This window comes from Podarcis filfolensis, assembly GCF_964270895.1.
Source record: "Podarcis filfolensis genome assembly, chromosome: 8".
NCBI classification, from domain to species: Eukaryota; Metazoa; Chordata; class Lepidosauria; order Squamata; family Lacertidae; genus Podarcis; species Podarcis filfolensis.
The window spans coordinates 42,445,481-42,467,059 of NC_139611.1; the positions used below are offsets into that span (position 1 = coordinate 42,445,481).

The window sequence follows — 21,579 nt, forward strand, 5'->3', positions numbered from 1 at the left end:
CGCTCACACCATGCAAATTACTTTCATTAAAACACCCGGTTGTGTGTTGGAAACTTTGCTGATGCATTGAAATGCTTCTTCGCTCTTGACTGATCCTAACACTCATCTGGAGTAGTAGCAGCTGCATGAATAGTGTATAATCTGTGGGCATTGAGCCTTCCACCAGGGATTGCTAACCTGTGCCCCCCAGATGTTCCTGAAGTCACATTGTCCCTAGCCAGCATGGCCAGCGATGATGAATGTTATAGTCCCAACAACATCTGGAATGCCAAATACTTCATATCTTCAGCTCACACAGACACATAGGCAAAAAGCTTGCAGTCTGCGGCATGCAATGGAGAAAAGAGGAAGGAATGAAATAACACAGGCAAATAAAGTTGAATGTACTTAAGTTCCACTCTTGTTAGATATGAGGATTAAAGGGCCACGCTAAAGGGCATGGGGAATACCTGGCATGGGCCACTTGAAGAGAGTATGGCCTGGGAAAGAGGGATAAAATAACACTTTGAGGCCAGTATCAGGATGTTCATAATCCCCTCCCCCAAACTATTACTGCATAGATGACCTTTGGGATCATTTCCAACTCTACAATTCTATGATTCTGTGTTGGATTCACTGACTGAAGCTGATTCTGTAGTGGTTCTGTTGTGTTTTCCTTGGCCCTGAACAGTGTGTGAGAGTTTAGGACAGGACTGAGTGAGGAGCATCAGTCCACACCGTCCCTGGCCCCTCAACATCGCTTGCTATTGACCATGCTGGCTTGGGCTGTTGGGCATTGCAGTCCAACAAGGAGGTGCACAGGTTTCCTGCTCCAGGTTTATAGAGAAGAAACCAGGTGAAGGGTTGCTTCTTTGGGGCATAATGGTACCAATGCCCATTATAGTGCCTTCATCTCCGCACTCCTGGCTTCCGAAGAACCAGCATCAATTTCCCTGTAAGGAGCGGCCCAATCCCTGAGCCCCTGCTCTCAGCCCCTTCCTTTTTCTCCTCTGCAAGTCCTGCTGCAGGGTGTCTGCTTGTCCCCAGGTGACCCCTCAAGCAGTCTGTGAACGGAGTGTGTGCTAACATCCAGCAGGTGTCCATCAGGAAGGAAGGGGTGCTCCAAAGACCCACAGACACCAGTGCTGGGTTGGGGGAGCAAGCGCAGAGGGGTGAAATCTGTCTGCCTACCATGGCTTCAGGTAAAGAGGCTGCTTTCTATGGGGCGTCATGGATATGCTGGGAACTCAGGTTGTGCCACCAGCACTTCTGCTGGCAGTTGTTATGTGACTCTTCCGCAGCCTGCGAGGAACCAGCACACTGCAGAATAATGAGTTCCAGGGAGAAGGACCAGCAGCTGATGGCTAACAAAAAAAAAAAGGAGAGAAAGGGGGGTGGGGGAAAGCGAACTGAAGACAATTGTTCTTCCCAAGTTCCTGGATCACGCAAGGAAAGCCGTCCCTGAGAATAGCAACCCTGGTGAAGCTATTTCTACAGCCAGGGGGTGTTTAGAGAGATGGTTTTTATAGACTCCAGGAATAGCTATACAGTCTGTGCGTTGGAGGAAAGGGGGGTTGGGGGGGGGAGCAGCAGCTCAGAAACTGTCATTGTCCTTGCAGGGGGAGTGCCGGGTTGCTGCAGGTTCCACTCCCTGGGGTAGGCGGTTTCTGTGCCCTTCTCTGTCCCAGGGCAGGGGGCTGCAGTCCCCAGAGTCCCTTAAAGGGTTCAGCCTTGCCTAGGTAGAAGGTTGACTGTTTGGGTTTTTTCCCCTTTCTTTTTTGGTACCTTCCTGCCCTGGGATGATTTTGCCTGGGCTCTGGCTCCTCCGCCCCTCCACGCTTGCTCCAGCCAAAGGTTATTGAATGAAAAGTCTCTTTTCTTCTTGGCTGCAATTCCGCCTCTGCAAACAAGGCGATTCCTGTGCAGGAGGGGGTGGGAAGCTGCTTCTCTACCTTGGAAAAGCAGGGTTTTTCCCCCCCTTCTCCCGAAGAGGCACAGAACCCTGAGCGAGAAGCCGTGCCTGGGAGCTGCCTTTGCATCAAAAGGTAAGATGTTGCAATGCTGGCGGTTCCACAATGGAGTGGGTTTGAAAGGCAGCACCTGCTGATACAGTCCTGGGCGGAGGGTGTGCATCTTGCCTGGGGTCCCCAACGGGCACTCTTGTCCCTGCTCCAGCCTCAGCCAGGCACCTGTGGTTTGCCATGGGGCAATTCCTGCTACAGCTGATCTAGCAAAGAGGAGAGGAAACCTTAAGCTCACAGCAGTCCTTTCTCTGCTCCCTCATTGTCCTTTAGATACTGGACCCCGGCAACTCGTGGGAGGGGGCCAAGGGGGTGTGTCTTGCGGCTGCGGCATGCCGAAAGGGACCCTCTTATAAGTGTCGTTTCTGCTGAGGGTGTCCCCCAAAGGGACCCCTTTCGCAGTATCGCTCCTGGCCATTGTGCGCTTGACCCTTTGGGTGCTCTCTGAGTGCCTCCGCTGGATCCAGGGTGGCACACACTGAAACTCAGCCCCAGGCACTGCCTTCAGTTCCTGAAAAGGTGCAAGTGAGCTTGTATTAATCCTTTTGCATAAAGTGTGGTCCTGTAAATGGAGGATCCCCTTACAGCGTCTTTTCCAGACTGTCTCTGAATGACAAGTGGGAGGCAGTGAGAGCAGGCAGGGAAGAAATGGATCTGGATGCCTGGCTCTTCGATGGGCTCATTGCGTGGCCTTGGGCAAACTGTCGTCTGGTGGGACTTGCTTGTTTGTTCATCTGTAAAATGGGCACCACAGTGATCTTATGGGGTGGCTGTAAGGGAAAGCAGCATAACATCTGTAAGCTTCTTGCGCTGTTTTTAACAACAGGTAAATCATTTCACTAGCTCACTGGCTAGTGGGTTGCAGGGTGCCTCTGGAACAGTTGTGTCTGGGTAGGCTAGCATCAACTGGGTGCTTCTGAGCAACTAAGTTGTGTGTTATGGCTCCACAGTAAACCAGAAGGCCTAAAGAAGGCCTATGGGCATTATTTGTAACTTTTGTGATCAGAAGGCCTTTTCTAACTTTTGTTGCTTTTGAACCTAAATGGCTCGCTGTTTAGACAAGTTCACTGAGACTGTGTGGAGGGCGAAGGAAAGGCCTAGATGAGCAATGGGGAGACGGGGGATCAGGAAGGCCCAGGAGGAAAAGTAGCTCCTCAAACTGTCAGCTTCTCAAAGGCCCCCTATTTTAAAATAACACTTGCTTTGGACGGTGGAAGGTATTGAAAGGGATGCTTGTGAGGCTTGGCAAGGGAAAGGGAATGAAGGACAGGCCTACTTTTCCAACCAGCCTCGCCCAAGGAAACTGAAGGTCCAAGAGGGTTTTGTGCTGCAAAGAGATTTGGAGGCCTCTTGAGAAGCACCTTTGCAAAACTTAAAAATCACTCCCAGGATTCTTTGGGGGGGGAGTCATGGGACTTGCCCTGTGTTTGCTTTTGCTTGTGGGCACAGCTGTGGGGTCTGAAGAGATCGCTGAGAGCGAGGCAAGGCTCAGCTCTGGCCTCCCTCCCGAAAGCCCTGCAGTTTGCCCCCTCCCATCTGATGTTCCTCAGCCCCTGGCAGTGCCCACCCCTTGCCTCATGTTCCCCTCCCAGAGACAGGCTTTCTGGGGCAGGACCAGACCAGGGAGCTTCCACCTCTCTGGCATTTTACACCAAGAGCTTTAGAAGCCAGGCCAGCCATTTCCTAATTGTGAGCTTTTAAAACCTATTTTACTTTCTTTTTTGTGTGTGCCTGGACTTGGGGGGGGGGGGAGGTGATTTTAGGAAGGGGTTAGGAGACCATAAACCACCAGAGTTGAAAAACCTTCCTGGGCCTGTTGAGGGACCAAAAGCCAGACTGAGGTCAAAGCAGAGGTGGAGAAAATTGCTCAAGGTATCCTAAATTTTCTGTTCTGGTGCTTCAGTTGGGCCTATCATAGAGTCAACCAGTGAACTGGGGTTAGTTGCGGTGGAATCTTTTCCCTTGTGTAAGATTCAGAGGTCCCCTCATAGACCTACCTTTCTGAAGCATTAGGGACAGTCAAGGCAGGTACAGCATGTTGGGTGGTGTAGAGTTGTGATCCATTCATGCTCTTTTTAATGACATGGTGGCTAGGATTTTGCTCCTGCCTATGGCTTCACGGATCTCTGTATTCAGGGCTAGGAACCTGTGATCCCAAGCTCAGGTTGCCTAGTGACTTTGGAAGTGGGGGATCAGGTCTGTACTTTCCCATGAAGTGTGTGCCTTGATTTGAGCCACCCGGAATTTGCCAGCATCTCCCTGACTTGTGTATGTCCCTCTAGTGATCAGAGTTGCACAGTCCAGATTCTGCAGTGTGTGCATATATGTGAATATGAAGATGAATGGAGGGGGGTTATCCAATGCAGTTAGGTGGTCTTTTGTTATTTTTCCAGCTCCATGATTTTAGGAAGGGATGAATGGACTCATAAGTCATGGTAGTTCCTTGAATATGCACCAAGTAAGGGTTGTTAGTTGTTTTATAGCAGTTTTTGTAAGAATAACAGGGTCATTAATGTTGAGCTAATCTCTGGCACGTGTATGTGTATGTGAATGCGGGGAAGTTGTGAGGGTACTAAGCAGGCAGGTCAACTCTTAAGTTCTGCAATTGATAGGCTTGTGGTATAGTATATGAAGAAATCCTAAAGCAGAGCTTTCCAAACTGTGTGTTGCAACATGTTAGTGTGTCAGCTGCAGTGTGTAGGTGTGTCGTGCAAACACTCCCCGCGCTCCTCCTGGGGCTGGGAAAGGGGTTAGTTTAACCTCCAGTTTGCTATTAAAAGTGAATTACTGTGTCACGAAATAAAGCATGTCTAAAAAGTGAACAACCTGAAAAGCTCTGTCCTAAAGTCTTACATGCCAGTTTATCTTGACAACTGGATTTTTGAGTTCAAGGAAATTACAAAGGTACCTGGGCCACTGGCCATTTGCTGACTACAGAATTCTCTGGGCAAATTTCTTCTAGGAATAAACACACACACTTTCATCTCTCTCAGTTTTTACATGTTTTTGAAGAGGCCCTGGCAAAATAGTGCATCTCTATGACTTTCCTTCCCTCTTCAGTTCAAGACCCAAATAAACCTTTTTGTTTGTTGTCAGAAAATAATGGATGCAGGACTCAGGTGCACCTGTCAGGGATCAAAGTGAATGCTACCCACCCACACAGTATGCCAGTTATTTGGGGAAAGATGAGAGGAGAGCTGAATGAAATCCATAATCTCGCTCTCCTGCTTCCCCATAATTTTTACCAAATCTTCCCTGCACCCTTGCCTCTCTGAAGAGGCTTCTAAAGAGACTAGCTGGGTGAGACATCACTCAAGGTAAGGGAGTCATGGCCACTACAAACCCCCTCTAATTTGAGCACTGCGCCCACCTGAGGTGGGTTGGATCCCATGATGCTAACCTGATTATTTTACCTCCACTGTCTACCACAGTTGCCAAGCAGTTTCTAAATGCAGGTGATTTTGTAGCCAGTTGTACGCATTTCGCTTACATTATCTGTTAAAGCAGCCCTCGCCAACCTGGGCCCTTTATATGTTTTGGACTACAACTCCATCAACCTCAGCATCATTCAGGTGTGCTGGCTGAGGCCAATGGGAAGTTGTAGTTCAAAGCATCAGAAGGACTCCAGGCTAGCAAAGGCTGTGCTGGTCCATAAGTATGTTCAGCAGATCGACTTCCCAAATATACATGTGATAGCCTGACCTGAAAGAGGGAGAGAAAATCCAGTTTGCAAAAGATTCCTTGCCTGGAGGTAATTCACTTGCCACCAGTGGCCAGCATAGTGGCTGTTTACAAGCCTAAATTAAGTTGCAAAAATCAGCAACAGAGGAATGATCTGAACAGTAACAATTGGCTATGAAGTGAATGTTTGGGTATCATGAACAATAACTCAAGAGGAACAAGATTATAAGATCACTCAATGGTATTGCTAATGAAGGGTGCACTTAAGCCAACTCTTTAACTTGGACACACCTTGGGGAATCCATTCTGCGTTAGTTAATGCAGCAGCTAAACTAGGCAAAGTGGCTATTCTGTGACTTCCAGATGTTACTGGACTCCCATCATCCCTGATTATTAGCCATGTTTTCTGGGGCTGTTTGGAATTGGAATCTAACAATATTGGGAGTGGGGGAACAGATTAGCCTTTCCTGGGGTAAAAGGGTTATTTGCCGTTAGGAAAAATCCAGAATTCTAATAAAGGACTTCATTGCTTGATTGGATTTTGGAATTCTCTTTTCTACAAAATCCTTCCACTGTAGTGTTACTGATGTTCTAATTATTGTAATTTCCTTGGAAATCTCTGCAAACACCCAACCCTTTTTGCTAAGTTTAACTTAACAAAAAAGAAGGGTATTATATTTCACATGCATCTGAAGGCAAGGAGGTGTGAGAGTCGTGTGTGTGTGTGTGTGTGTGTGTGTGTGTGTGTTGAGGTGACAGGCAAGTGACGACAAGATTCTCTTAAGAAACAGACTTGTGTGTGATTCCTTAGTTCTCATCTGTGCTCTTGCCTACAAAGACTCTTGATAAAGTTATTATCCCCATTCAGGATTGTGTGCACAATCAAGTTTGGCAGGCCAAACCCAGCGTGTGTGTGTGTGTGTGTGTGTGTGTGTGTGTGTGTGCGCACACACACACACACACACTATAAGTGGCTTCACTGCAACTCTCCCACACAAGAACAAAATGATCATAGATATCACCCAAAACTAAAAATGCTTAAGAACACCCATCTATCTGAGCATCTCATTTTCCACAGTGGCCAACCAGATGCTTCAATGGGAAGCTCACAAGTAGGATATGGGGACCTCTTAGCACGTGTTCCTTAACTACTGCCTCTGATACTGCAGGTAGCATACCGGCATCCTGGCTAGCAGCCACTGACAGCATCACCCTTTTTATCCTTCCCTTTAGCTACTCCCAGTACCCTTAATCTCCCCACTTTTAAAGCCACCTAAGGCTGTGTATACATCACCAACTTGAAATGCAGCCAGGCTGTTATTTTTCTCAATGTGGATCGAAGGTGGCTTGGGGGGAAATGCATCAGAATGCAGTATTTCCTAAGAAACAACAGGATAGATATGGATTGTGGCTAACTTGGTGTATATACCACTTCCCACATCAGCAGGGTGGAGGTGCATTGGATGCACAGCAAATGGAAGTGTGTACACAGCCTAAGCTAAGTTGGTGTTTTTCATGACATCTTTGCTAACTCTATCCTTTGTCAAGAGGCTGTAGAAAAATATATTTGTGATAAAGGTGGAGGAGTTCTTAAGTCTTCTTCTTAATATTTTTAGATGTTCTGACTCTGCTCAGCCAGAGACACTGAAAAAAGAGCAAATAAAAAGGTGATTCTCATTTGTATAATGAGTAGGACTGTTTGTTGATTTATTGTTTGGATTTAGTTGGTTAAATTTGTGAAAGTAAAAACAATAATTTTGAAGCAAATGGCTTGCTTTGTTTTTAGACAATCGATGTACATGTTTCACAGCAGATCTTCTCTAGGAAAAGGCATTTCCTCTCTTAGGAAGAAGGGGGAATATACCGTACCTTCTAATATTGTGCTTAGCCACTTGCACTTGTTACAAATCTTTGCATTGGAAATGATATATATTGAAATAAATCTGCTTCCTGATTTATTGAAGGCAGCTTCGTAGTGAATTAAAAGCTTTTTTAATTGATTAATCAATGAAACGCTGCAGCCCCTAATACTGACTGGCAGAAAAAAGACTGGGTATGCTGTGATGGGAGTTGTTTGTTGCAGCTCCTTCTGGAGAGGACTCTCTGCAAGTCTTTAGCAACAAAACTGACAAGAGACTTTTATGGTACCTTAAAGGCTAACAGATTTAGGATGGCAGGAGCTCTTGTGGACTGTTTCATCCAATGTACAAAGGATGCTTCTAATTATTGGGACCTAATCCGATGCAGTGGATTTCAGGCCAGGAAGGCTACTGCCGGAATAAATCTTTAGGGTACCCCATGATTCTGGTTTTGAGGATTTCCTCCCTCTCCCTGGTCCTCAGACTTGCTGTGCTGCTTCTCTGATGCCAGGGGCCACCAGCAAGGGCAGCTGAGTTGCCTCAGTGGAAATCTCATCTTTTATTCAGGTCCCTGCATGGAAAATAAGTGTGTGTGCAAGAACCTGAGCCTCCATCAGTCTGCATGTGGAGGAACCTTTCAATCCTCCTGCTGCCCTCCAGATGTCTTGGACTGTAACTCCCATCAGACTCAGCCAGGTACTGGCTGGGACTGATGGGAGTTGTAGTTCAAAGCTCCCGGAGGGCACAGGGCTGTTGAAAGCTGAGAAAGAGGGTGGCTTGGCAGTGTCCTACGAGGAAAGGGGCAGGATCCCACCCCGCTTTGGTCTTTAGGCTGCAGTGAACCTCCACATGCTGGGCACAAGCACCATGCGAGCTAGGGGTGGGGAGTAACTTCTGCCTTAGTGTGCTCTTCAAAGAGGTATCTCTCCAGATGTATGGCTAGCAAAGGCAGTACCAACTTCCAGCCTGCGCGGATGGGGTGACTTTTTGGGGAAGTATTCACGAGTGTTTCAATTCACTCACTCACATTCACACCCCACGTCTTGAGCCGGTCCCCCCCTTCCCCCAGCCGGCTCCCAACCGACCCTTGGCATTGGACGTGACATGACCAGAGTTGGGGGCTTCGCACGGAAGGCTACCCAGCCCCGCTCTGCCTTTCCTTTTGCGACCTTTCTTTCAGTCCCGACCTGACTCCGCTTGTGCAGCCTCTGAGTGGGGCAGGCGTGGGCTCCGTCGGGGCTCGAGCGGGGCGGCGGCGCGTGGGTGGCACCTCGGGAGGGGGGCAGGCCTGGTTCTGCCCCTTGCGCGCTCCTCCCCCGCCCCGTCGAGGCTGGGGTTGGGCTGGGCGCCTCCCTCCTCATCAAAAGCGCCGCGCCAAGCTGAGCAGGCGGGAGCGGCCGGGGGGAAGCCGCGGCACGGTGAGTCCGAGGTCCCTGGCCGGGGTGCGGGAGGGCAAAGACACGTGCCACACCCGATTCCCCGAGGCGCAGGAGCCGCATGTGCTGTTTCGGGCTGCTGGAGGAGGAAAGCGCTCTGCACATGCTCCGCGGTGGGCTCGCCTTCGCTCCAAAGCCAAACCTGGGGAGGGGAGGAGGACACTTCTCTGGACCAAGGTCTCAGCCTTTCAGGACAGGGACAAGGCTTTCTCATCTGCATTTCCGCTTCGGGCTGAGCTGGGCTCCGGAGAGCCTCAGCCTCTCCTCAGGGCTTTACGCCGCCCCGTCGGGCTTGCCTCCTGGGAGGCTCGGTTCGGGGCCACCATCACCGCCCTCTCTGCCTTTGTCCGTAGAGGCGCCCCCCCAAATCCCGCCCGCCCTTGCGAAGAGCCCATCTCTCTGCCAGGTCCGCCTGCTCCCGCCAGCCTGGGTTCCGCTCCTACGGAGACTGGGCGATGCAAATTAACCGTTTCTCTCTCTTTCCCCAAGACCGGGCATGCATGGTGAGGAAGAAAAGGGGCCTTCCGCGGAGTCCAGGCTTGGCGGCATGGGGGAAAGAGGGTGCTATGGGGTTGCGCCCTGTACGCCCCCACCCCAAACTCATGGGGCTGCGAGTCTACCGGGACACCAGAGGCGCCCCGGGTGCATTTGCCCTCCTTGCTCTCATGCGCGCACAGCAGGTCAGGCTGTGGAAGTGCAGGGCCGCTGCCTAGCCGGGCAGGATCAGGCGCGCTTTGCAGTTGCGGACACGAGGTTCTCGGAGTCGATCGCTGGCGAGGTTCCGTGGCAAGAAGGCGCAGCGACAGCTTGGCCCAGCGGCGCACTCCTGCATCCCCGCGCTCCTGGCGCCCTCCAAATGTTGCTGGACTACAACGCCCAACATCCCGCGGACCCAGCGTGGCCCGGCCTCGGGGATGATGAGAGTTGGGAGTCAAAGAAGACCTAGTGAGCCACAGACTTCCCAGGCTCCCTGCTGCATCCAGAGTATCAGAGGGGTGCGCGTGTAGTACTTGCCAGGCAGATGTATTAACATGTGGCTCTTCCGCCACTGCCATCAACTACAAGAGCTTTTTATCCAGTCCTGGGGTGGGGGCAACTGAAAATGCCTGAGCCAGAGCAGCTGAAAGCAGAACTGTCTGTTTCCTACAGTGCTATAGTTTTGTTTGATTGCCTATTTGCATCCTTTGTTTGAAGTATTGTTCCACAGTTATTTTTATTGCTGTTTTTAGTGCACTAAGTGTAAACCGCCCTGGGATCCTGCCAGATTAAAGGCTGGGTAAAAACACAACCCGTCAGGTGACCTCCGACTGTCGGCCATAGTGCTAATGCAGAAATGCTGCAGCATTGTGGTAGAGCATCTGCTTTGCATGCAGAAGGTCCCCGGTTCACCTCCTGGCAGCATCTCCATGTGGACCTGGGAGTGCCCCTAGCCTCAAACCCTGGAGAGCCACTGCCAGTCAGGGTTGACATTGCTGAACTAGATGGGTCAATAATTGTCCCACTCTGTATAGGACACCTTGCCTTTCTCTATTCTTGCTCTGAGTTGTAATGCAATAAGATCTGAAAAGCAGGGGTACCCCTCCAGAAGTTGTTAGGCTTCAACTCCGGTCACCACTGCTCATGCTGACTGGGGCTGATGGGATTTGGAGTCCAACACCCTCTGAAGGTACACCGCCACCGCCAAGGAGTCAGGGAGGGCTCTTGCGTCTGTTGCTGTGGCCACAGTCTAACCGGGCCTCTCTGCCTCCTCTCCAGATGCCAGTGAGGCTCTCCACAGCCCTGCGTGTTTTTGGGACCAGCCTCTTTGCCGTGGTGGTGCTGGGGGGCATTCTTGCTGCCTACGTCACGGGCTACCAGTTCATCCACACCGAGAAGCACTACCTCTCCTTTGGGCTCTATGGTGCCATCCTGGGCCTCCACCTCTTCATCCAGAGCCTCTTTGCCTTCCTGGAGCACCGGCAGATGCGCCTGGAGGGCCGGCCCCTGAAGCTACGCTCCTCGGTGGCCCTCTGCATCGCCGCCTACCAGGAGGACCCCGACTACCTGCGCAAATGCCTGCGCTCCATCCAGCGCATCTCCTTCCCCAACCTCAAGGTCGTTATGGTGGTGGACGGCAACGGGGAGGACGATGTTTACATGCTGGACATCTTCAACGAGGTGATGGGCTCCGACCGGACAGGCTGCTACGTGTGGAAGAGCAACTTCCACGCCCGGGGGAAGGGCGAGTCGGAGGCTGGCCGCCGCAGGGCCATGCGCCACATCCAGAGCCTCGTACGGCACAATACCTATACCTGCATCATGCAGAAGTGGGGCGGGAAGCGCGAGGTGATGTACACGGCCTTCTGTGCCCTTGGTGACTCTGTCGACTACGTGCAGGTGGGTGTCGGGAGGCGGAGCCCTGCTCCTTGCCCTTGCTAGTCTGTTGTTGCTCTTCCTTCTCTGTGTCTTCCCATTCATGCTCATCCCACAACCCAGGCACTTGTCAGAAAGCAGAAAAAGGAAGGGGGAAGTATTAGCTACATGCAGAATGATTTGGAGAGAGACTTGGGTCTGGGCTCCTTGGCCCCCATAGTAAACACATCCCTAAATGGCAACTCTCTGTCTCCCTGCACCCTGATATATAGGTGCTGTGAGCTTAAGAGGGAAGCAGGGCTACAGTGAGCTGCTTCTTCACACTCTGGGGCCTGAACATGTAATCAGCCCCTCTTTGGAGCAGCTGGTTGCTTCTCCTTAGCTCAGTGGTGAGCATCCGCCTTGCATGCACAAGGTTCCAAGTTCAATCCCTGGCATCTCCAGGGAGGGCTGGGAGAGAGACCCCTGCCTGAAATCCTGGAGAGCCGCTGCCAGTCAATGTAGAGACAATACTGAGCAAGATGGACCAATGGTTTGACTCAGTATAAGACAGCTTTCTATGATCCCGAGTGTTAGAGCACCTGTTTTGCATGCTGAAGGTCCTGGGTTCACTCCCCAGTGACATTTCCAGCTTGGGAAGGATGGAAAGCTACTGTAGACAATACTGAGCTGGGTGGACAAATGGGTCTGATTTGGTATAAGGCAGCTTCCCCAGTTCCTTAAGCCCTTTGTATAGAATCTTGAGGACTGGAATCTTGATTTTTTATTTTTTTTTAAGGAAAGGCCACAATTGAGTTGCAAAGCAGTGGATTCAATCCCCAGGTTCAATTCCCAGTATCTCCAGGTAGGGCTGGGAGAGACCCCTGTCTAAAATCACAGAAAGCTGCTGCTGATCAGTGCAGGCAACGCTGAGCTAGATGCATCCAGGCAGCTTCCAATGTTCCTCCTGAGATCACAACTCAGCCTCCAATCTGACAGCAGGAAAACAGTTCTTCTTTCACCCTGGTGTAAGCACAGAGGCTTCTCCTCTGCTCCCTTCCACTCATGCACTGTAGTTCTGAGCAGCAGGTGTAGCAGAAAGGGATGGCAGAATGTAATTGAGGGTATATATATATTGATATATTCCATATATACACCCTCCTTTCTTTCATTATGGAACCCAAGCATGGTTCCCAAGCAATCTCATCCAAGTGCTGACCAGCCCCAGACCTGCATCATTTCAGCAATATGATGGCCTAATGTGCCTTCAGCACCTTCTGGGGGACCTCCTTGCAAGCAGAAAACTGGCAGACAAAGGAGATAGGTGGTACCTCAGCCCTTCGTTAGGTGCTCTGCTTTTCCATTTACAGGGGGTTTTAACTTATGGAGGCATTCAAAACAGGACCTGAAGGTGAAAAGTGTTGCAGTCCATTCTTCCATTTCATTCTGCTGTCTGAATAGACCACCTCTGGGCTCCTTGCATAAGAGAGGAGGCAGATGCAGGGTATGCCCATACTGTATCTCTCATTTTGAGATTTGCTTCTGTTTTCTGCTTCCCTGCCCTCCAAAAATGCAGGATTCTTCAGCTGGGCCTGATCCCCCTTCTCTGGCCTGCATGGCTGCTAAACAGGTATCAGCTGCCACCTCAATATAGCATGCTACCTTATACAGTCAAGACACCCCGGTCCATCTAGTTCACTATTATCATACATGTCCAGGGTTTCAGGTAGGGGACCAGGAGATGCCCTTGGCATTGAACCTTCTGCATGCAAAGCAGGTGCTCTGTCACTAAGCTAAAGCCCTACACCGTACATGCTCTTGGGTGCAGGTGCCCTGTGATTCTTCTGCCTTCACCTGCTTGGGGACCTTACAATACCTGTTTGGCAATGGAGACCGGCTCCCTCTCTCGTCTGTACCTGGTGTGACATCCTCCTCCCTGCCACTTTCGGTCTGTGTTCACATGAAGAAGTGTCCAGGAGAGTTTGCGTCACTTCTCTATCATTCACTTACACTTACACTTATTATTATCATTAGTTAAACTTGTTAATTGCTTTCTCAGGATGATGCAGGCTAATGATAATATACATTAAGTGCAAACTCACATAAAATTCTGAGATTAACCATAATAGAACCAATATTCCAATGATTGCATCAGTTATACAAACACATACTATGTGTATGTATGTACAAGTGTGTGTGTGTGTGTGTGTATGTACACACACACACACACACAAATATGTATACATACACACACTCAATATGCACAGGCACAGAGATCTGAGTACATTCCTCATTCTCCTCCCCTGGCCCACCTCTCATTGGAGCTTCAGGAAAGTTGCAGTTCTCCTCCACCCTGCATGCCAGAATACAAAAGAGCCCTTTACTCCCTGGGAAGGTGTGGAGCAGGGTCCCGCAGGGGCAACATGCAAAATTGTTCTGAAGGAGGTGGGGGCGTGCATTCCACTTGAAGGAAACGTCCATATGTACGCTTTCTCTCCCCATACAAACAGTGTAATATTTGTCAAAAAGAAGCTGCTATTTGTGTGAACATTCCTTAAGGGAAGGGACAGACAAGGGTGTCCTGACAGGGTATCTTTCTTTCCCTGGCAGGTGTGTGACTCTGACACAGTCCTCGATCCAGCCTGCACAGTGGAGATGCTGCGCATCATGGAGGAGGATCCTCGCGTCGGGGGAGTTGGCGGGGATGTCCAGGTGTGGACCTGAGAGCACATGGCTATGCAGAGTGTCTGGCTCAGATAATGCTCACGGGGATGGCTCCTTTGGGCAGCCTTCCCAGAGTTGGTCCTCTTCCAGCTGTTTTGAACTACAACTCCCATCAGGCTCAGTGTCTTGCAGCTTGCTGGATGGGGTGCATGGTAATCCAAAACAGCTGGAAGAGGAGGCCTTCTGTCCCTCAATTGGGGTCAGCCACAGGTCAGCTTGATACGCATCTGTGGGTAAAGAAAACTGGTACAGGAGCCAACCTGTCCATTGGAGGGAGGGTTGTGGAGGGCCCATGACTCAGCGTTGCCTCTTCCCCCCAGATCCTGAACAAGTACGACTCATGGATCTCCTTCCTGAGCAGCGTGCGCTACTGGATGGCCTTCAACGTGGAGCGGGCCTGCCAGTCCTACTTTGGCTGTGTCCAGTGCATCAGCGGCCCCTTGGGCATGTACCGCAATGCCCTGCTGCAGCAGTTCCTGGAGGACTGGTACAACCAGACGTTCCTGGGCAGCAAGTGCAGCTTCGGGGATGACCGCCACCTTACCAACCGGGTCCTGAGCCTGGGCTACCGGACTAAGTACACGGCCCGCTCCAAGTGCCTGACTGAGACGCCCACCAGGTACCTCCGCTGGCTCAACCAGCAGACGCGCTGGAGCAAGTCCTACTTCCGGGAGTGGCTCTACAATGCCCTCTGGTTCCACAAGCATCACCTGTGGATGACCTACGAGTCGGTGGTGACGGGCTTCTTCCCCTTCTTCCTCATTGCCACCGTCATCCAGCTCTTCTACCGCGGGCGCATCTGGAACATCCTCCTCTTCCTTCTGACAGTGCAGCTGGTGGGCGTCATCAAGGCCACCTACGCCTGCTTCCTGCGCGGCAATGTCGAGATGATCTTCATGTCCCTCTACTCCCTGCTGTACATGTCCAGCCTCCTGCCGGCCAAGATGTTCGCCATCGCCACCATCACCAAGTCCGGCTGGGGCACCTCCGGCCGCAAGACCATCGTGGTCAACTTCATCGGCCTCATCCCGGTCTCCGTCTGGGTGGCAGTGCTGCTGGGCGGGCTGGCCTACACTGCCTACTACCAGGACCTCTTCACAGACACGGAACTGGTCTTCCTCATCTCGGGAGCCATCCTCTATGCCTGCTACTGGGTGGCGCTGCTCGCCCTTTACCTGGCAATCGTGGCCCGGCGCTGCAGCAAGCCCCAGGAGGAGTACAGCTTGGCGTTTGCGGAGGTGTGATGAGGATGAGGGTGGGGGGCCGGGGAGTGCAATAATGGCAAAGGACTGGCAGCGTTTCCCCACATAGTTGTGGGGCTTCAGGAGGGCTGGCCCCCCACCCTGCTCAGGACCTGATCCAGTTTTGAAATGTCCATCCCGGAAGCAAATTGGCAGATTCAGGAGTGCATCACTGGGGAAGGAAGCCGGAGCCTCACAGAACGGATCCTGCTCGGTGGGCTTCCGGATCCTGCCCCTGCAGAAAGCTCAACAGCTCCTGGGAAAAGTTTCCACCACCAGGTGTCCCTGTCGTTCTATGCAAATGACACTGTCTCTCCCCAGAATAGCACCAATGTGGCAGGGATGACCTCTGTAGCCGGTTCAGGGTACAAGAGTCATTGTAGCTGATGGGGGTGCAGTTTTTACAGGGAGCAATAATAATCTCCTCGTGGAGATCTGTTAAAGAAGGGGCCCTTCTGTGCCCAGCGAAGAGACCATCAATAGGTTTTTGATCTTCCCTAGGAAGAGCTTTAAGGAGTTTGTAAGGGTTATTCTCTGTTCATGGGAGAAGCAAGTGGGACTTGAGCCACTGACGTCAAGGGGTTACTTTCTAGGCAAAGGCCCCACAGGAGGTGGGGTGACAGGGCAAAACATGTGCTCCTTCCAAGAGGGGCTCCCTTCTGCCTGTAATCACTGCAGCTGCAGGACTGGAGGGAAATTTACTGAGAAGGAAAGGCTGGCAGTAGAAAAAACCACATTTGGGCCATAGCGGGAACATGTTGCTGCCCAAAGAATACATCAAATGACTAGGCTGCCCATTTCTAAACAAACATAAAATACTTGAAAGCTCCCAGATTGGCCCAATACAGCATGAGCCACAGCTACTGTGAATTTGATAAAAACAGGTTGCAAACTGGATTGGTCAAATGTCTTCAGCTCCTTCTGGAGTTTTGGGGGGTGGACCACCTATTGCTACCTCCCTTTTTAGTCCAGGACTATGGATCATGCAAGTGGCCCTACAGATGCTGTAGGGACTCCCAGTTCCTTGACCAGTTATTGAACTCCAACTCCTGTCATCCCTGACATTGCTGGCTGGAGCTGGTATGAGCTGGGAGTCCAACAACATCTGCTTGGGGAAGGCTGCTATAGACCAGGTATCTTCAACCTTTCTGGACCTTTTCAGTCCCAGGACCCACTTTTAACCAAAGCATGCATGTAGAGATCTATTGCTTAACCTTCCACAATATCTGCATGGTGGTAGAGCAGGCCATGGCCCACCAGTTGAAGACCAGTGTTCTAGACCATATTTTGTTATGCTTGGGTAGGGGTGTTAAAATACTTTAATGCTGTGAACAGAGCTGCCTGTCTGGAAATCTTCCTTTGGACCAGCCTCTCTCTCTTGGCCTCTGCTTAGACTGGGCCTCCTAACTTTCTGGTGCTTCTCCTACAATGCTTCTCCTCTCCCCCTGGTGCTCTGCCAACATGGCCACGTTACACTTCCAACTCAGAGAAGGGGGAGAAACTGAGGACAGTGGTGCTGCTTTTGGGAGGCCACTGCCACCCAGTCTAAAAGCCATTTCTTGATTCACAGTCTGCATCTCTGCCCAGCCCTTAAAACTCATTCCAGCTGGGACACCCCCCTTCCCTTTCAACACAGGCAAGAAGGTGCCTGTGTTGAAAGGGATGGGGGGGGGGCTCCCAGCTTCAGCTGGCAACAAGCTCTGGGCAGCTTTTATGCCAAACTCACATTGCTGAGATGGAAGTGCTCACCAGTTGTTCCTTGCCTGTTCCTAAGCTAGCAGGTCAGCATGGGAACAAAGTGCTTAGGCACTTGCTGTAGTAAATCCACTGTCACCTCCATGCTTCCAGCATAGGCAAAGGCACAGATTTTCTGCAATTCCATTCGTGCAGAATGTGGAGGTCTGAAAAATCTCTGATTCCCTCCTTTTTATGGCTAAAAGAAAACAAACCAAGTTTCTACAGTTCGTATTTTTACAAAAAGTTCTGAAAATGTATAAGCAATATTTGCAAAACATCTCAGAGGTGTTTTGAGTAGGAATGCTTCTTTAGTAGCTTACTTGTATTGTTCCTTTGGCCTCCACTCTGCTTCTTGAAAAAAAAGGGGGTTCTAAATTCAACAGTTATAAAACAGATGCCAAATAAGGCAGGCACATTTATGTTTAGCCATATTTGTGTGGACCTTGATTTACAAAAAATTGTTTGCTTGCAAAAAATTAAAACAGGTTGCTGCTGAATTTGCTTAGAGCAGCAGTATTCCAAAGTTGGCTCTTTCTTGCTTCTCAAGAGAAGCACTAGAAGGCCCTGTATGCTGGAGACTGGCTGACATTGGCCACACAACTTCCTGGTCCCCACAGGCACTGTGAATCCAATTGGTCGACAAGGAGCAGAGTGAAGAAACTTTCTGATTAGAGCAGATGTATATTTATTATTACCTTTCACCTCCAAACTAAAGAGGGTGTTGTGTGTATATGTGTGTGTGTGTGTGTGTGTGTGTGTGTGTGTGCGCGCGCGCACCACACATACACACACTGGACAGGCTCCAACAACTTTTGTTTTCCTTGCTATGTAAGGGAGCTGAATAATCCCTGGAATGCAAAAGTAACTTGGATGCTTTTGCTCCAGATATGCTTTTGGGGGGTATGAGGGAGGTGGGCACACAGTCTTTTCGTGTATTGGATTTTTGTTTTTTCCAAATACAAAACTTGCCCATCAGCAATGAGGCTAGACACCTGATTTTTACAAAACCAAGCAACTTCTCAGGATTCCACAAGAGACTTCTGTACCAAAATAATATTCTGTGCTATGACCATGCCACCTCCTAGGAACAGAGGGCACCTGATCTATCTTTTGGCCTTGGTGCTGTTCAGGAGCCTTACCAGTGCCCATCTTCCTATACTCCTTTCTGCCTCAGGCCAGTAAGCTGAGTCTGACTTTGTCCTGCTGCTGCTGCTGCTGCTGCTGCTGCTAGGGGTTCCACTGCCCCAATTCCAAGTTGTCTCTCTGCTGCTTTCTTTCTGCCCATCCCACACAAGGTCCTGAATGCTATCCGAGGTTGTACCTGGAAATTCCTGCCTCTCCTGCCATGTTGCTTCATGTGAATTGACAGGAACAAGAAAAACAAGCCCCTAATATGAGACATGGAAGCAGTGGGCAAAGGGCAGCTTGCTACTCCCATGGGCCCATGTGGCTGGGAGGAAGACTGAAGTGGCATCAGTGCCGATTCTGTCCTGCCACCTCTGGAAGGCAGATGGAGTCTGCACTGCCATCTAAGAAAGCAATAATGGCTCTTGGGCTGCAAGCTCCCTTTATCTAGGCACAGACTAGTGAAGAACCTTCCTATGCTGGGGACTGACTGCATAAACGAAGCTGGGATAGATGTCTCCTCCCACTACTGCCACCAGAAAGGGCTGGTTCCCACCCCGCTTGCTCTGGATTCAGCATAACCTCACACCCTAAGGGCTGCTTGCCTAGCTGTTTCCCAGGGGCCCCAACCAGCTTGAAATAGAATGGTTCTAAGCAATTCTTTGGGTGGCTGGGGGAGTGTATGGTACTCTCTGGCAAGAAAGAATGGCTGCTTTGCAGGCTAGGAGAGCTTGCAGCCCACACTAGAGCCTGCCTTTTAAAAGGCTGCCCTGTTGGGGGGAGCCACATGAAACCGTAACTGCTTGCTCTGTAACCTGCCTAAGGCAGATGCCTCCCTGCAAAGAGCTGCCAAATCAAACTGTTGTATGGACAGGGCTGATCAGTGTTGAGAGTGCATGAGTATCTGACAGCCTTTAAAGGCTGCTCCCAAGAAACACTGTGGCAAAAGATGAGAGCTTCCTCAAGTCCCTCTTTCCAGCTGTGCATCCTTCCTAATTGCGAATGTCTGGAAATGCTGCTTTCTGCCCGTGCTATTCTCTGCGGCCTGCGCTGGTCCCAGGCATGAGAGTGGAGGGATGGGTGGGTAGGGTGCCAGGCTTTGCTCCCCCTCAATTCCCTGCTCTGGGCTGCATCCCTTTTTCTATGTTACTCTGTTTGGGTTTCTCTTATTTAAAATGAAATTTGTAGAATTTTTTGTACTCTTTGGTAACAAACACTAGTTGATTGCTTAAAGTTATTTGTAAACCTATTTATTTTTTACCTGCATTTTCATATTTTTTATAAAGGTTGTTTGGTTTTTTTTTACTATGATGCATTTGTTACAATAAAAAATACCTTGCAAACAAGATGGTCTAGAGTATATTTGGGACTTTTTCTGCCCATCCCCTCCCTTCACCAACGTGCACACAATCTGAGTGGGGTGGGAGAAAGACACTGGCAGGGGCAAAGAACCAGGTCTAAGCTAGCTGAAATCGGCAGGAAATTTCAGCCTGATTTCCCTTTCAGCCATTCTGATTTCCTATTTGCCAACAAGGCCTCCCCAAAGAACTGGATTTCGATAGTCACCCCCCTCCCCCAAAATGTCTTAGAGACAGAAAATAAAGACAGATCAGAACCTAATCATCTCCTAGTGTCTGAGAAAGAGAACCCCATTTCTCAAAAGGCACTTTAGCAACAGCTGAGCTCCCCACCCCGGGAACCCGAGGCAAAAAGCACAATGCTATGGTCTCCAAGAGTGCTGAGCTCCTTGAAAAATGGAATCAAGAACCCTGGAAGAACTAAGTGACCAGCAGGGACCATAATGAGGCTTGCGTTTCTGCAGGAGATAACTGTAGAGAGTCAACAGTGCTGACTAGAACTGGTGGGAGTGTTAGTCCAGAGGACATCAGGTTAGCAATGGTCACCAGCCTTTGGGAAAGGATCTAAGCAGAAACCCAGGTGCTATTCCCTCCTCTTCCATCCCTGGGATGAAGATCTGGCTAATATTACTCAGGTGCCCCAATAACTTTTATTTGTTCAGTGGGCTCTGGATTTTGGGGCAAGGGGCTCAGCACTTTAGCAAAGACACCGGGTTGAATCCCACAGCTGAGCTGCTCTTGGGGAAAGCACTGGCTATTTGAACACACTGGGCATGGGTGCTGGATTGTCCCAGACACTGGCTTTAGTCCCACAAAGGCTGGCCTCTGAGATAAGGCAGTTCTCCCAAGGGCTGGGTTCACATAACAGACTGCATAACCCAGAACGAAAGGCACTGAGTTCCAACAAGCTGGCTAAGCAGAAAGGATTTGTCCCTTTCGGCACAGTCCCCAGCACTCTGCAAGGAAGTAGGCAGACCTTCCTCCATGCGAACGAGGCACCAGTGTGCTTGGAGGTGGGTTGCAGCATCCTCACGCTTTCTTGGCCACATTGGTGATGATGGGCTTGGGGCGGGTTTTGAAGAGCAGCTTCTTCTTTATGAGGGCGGTGACTGAGTAGTGGCCTGGTCCCAAGCTCGACTTGCCCCCAGCCACCTCTTGCTTGGTCAGGACGGCAAAGGGCTTCTCTAGATGCACAACTTTACCATACAGGATGTGGTGCCCCACGATGAGCACAGGGACTCCCTAGAGAGAGGGAGAGATCAGACAGTGGGGGCACTCAAGCCTTGCAGAGAGAGTGGTATGGAAGGAAGCCAGCCTCAACCAGGAACTCGCCCCACATCTACAAGCACCTGGCTAGTCCCTCACCTCTTTGGTGTAATGCAGGTCCCCCAGGAGCCTCCCTGCCAGGCCAGCCCCAGATCGTGATTCCAGCTCGCCTTGGAGCTCCATCAGCACCCACTCCGCCAGACCTCCAACCCCATCCCTGCAAGGAAAAGACAAGGAAGGGAAGAGCTGTTATAGGTCGCGAGGTGTAGCAAAGAGATCATTCCCGAACCATCCCCGCTAGAAGCCAGTGCAGACTCACCTGGACACGATCAGCTGCACCATCGTCCCACGGTTCCTCTGCAACAAGGAGAACAGGGGTTTGAAAGCAGGGTGAGAACAGGCAAGACCAAATTTTCCTTCGTTCACCCCACCGGGGCTCCCGGCCCAGAGGCAGCTAAGGGGCAGTCCCCCACCCCCAGCAGTGCCAATCTCGGTCGGAGATCCCCCTTTCCTACGAAGACCCGCCCGCGGGCTCCCCTCTTCCTGGCCCTGCGATGCCGAGGGCGGTAGCCAGTCCGGTAGCCTCAGGCGAGCAAACTGACGCAACCGCAGCCTCCAGCAAATAGGGCGAGCCGCTTCCCTGTGCTTGTTCCAAGGACAGGAACTCTGCACGCGCTCAGAGTCACTCTCATACCTGGACGCCGGGGGATCCAGAAACTCCGCGCCCCGGCGCCTCTGTGGGAGCGGCACTCTGCGTGTGCTCAAGAGCGCGCTCGGCGCTTTTCTTTCTCTCTCCCCCCCCCCCCCAGCTCCGCCACGCA

General features: G+C 50.8%; 2 protein-coding genes across 6 annotated transcripts; one reads left to right on the forward strand and one right to left on the reverse strand.

Moving 5' to 3' along the window:
* The first annotated feature begins 1,170 nt into the window (after positions 1–1,170).
* On the forward strand, positions 1,171–19,480 carry HAS3 (hyaluronan synthase 3). 5 transcript variants are annotated; one of them, XM_083626287.1, is made up of 4 exons: positions 1,171–2,024; positions 10,732–11,352; positions 13,918–14,019; positions 14,352–19,480. In XM_083626287.1, exons 2-4 carry the CDS (start codon positions 10,732–10,734, stop codon positions 15,273–15,275), a joined length of 1,647 nt encoding a protein of 548 aa, XP_083482413.1. In that variant the 5' UTR covers positions 1,171–2,024; the 3' UTR covers positions 15,276–19,480. The 5 variants fall into 5 exon arrangements, with proteins under 5 accessions (XP_083482413.1, XP_083482414.1, XP_083482411.1 ...); XM_083626288.1 differs by lacking the exon at positions 1,171–2,024 and adding an exon at positions 2,031–2,519; XM_083626285.1 differs by lacking the exon at positions 1,171–2,024 and adding an exon at positions 2,540–3,689.
* CHTF8 (chromosome transmission fidelity factor 8) lies at positions 19,369–21,572 on the reverse strand. Its single transcript, XM_083626395.1, has 4 exons — positions 21,453–21,572; positions 21,078–21,115; positions 20,858–20,975; positions 19,369–20,734 (listed from the first exon to the last, which is right to left on the reverse strand). Exons 2-4 carry the CDS (start codon positions 21,098–21,100, stop codon positions 20,522–20,524), a joined length of 354 nt encoding a protein of 117 aa, XP_083482521.1. The 5' UTR covers positions 21,101–21,115; positions 21,453–21,572; the 3' UTR covers positions 19,369–20,521.
* Between the last annotated feature and the right edge of the window lie 7 nt (positions 21,573–21,579).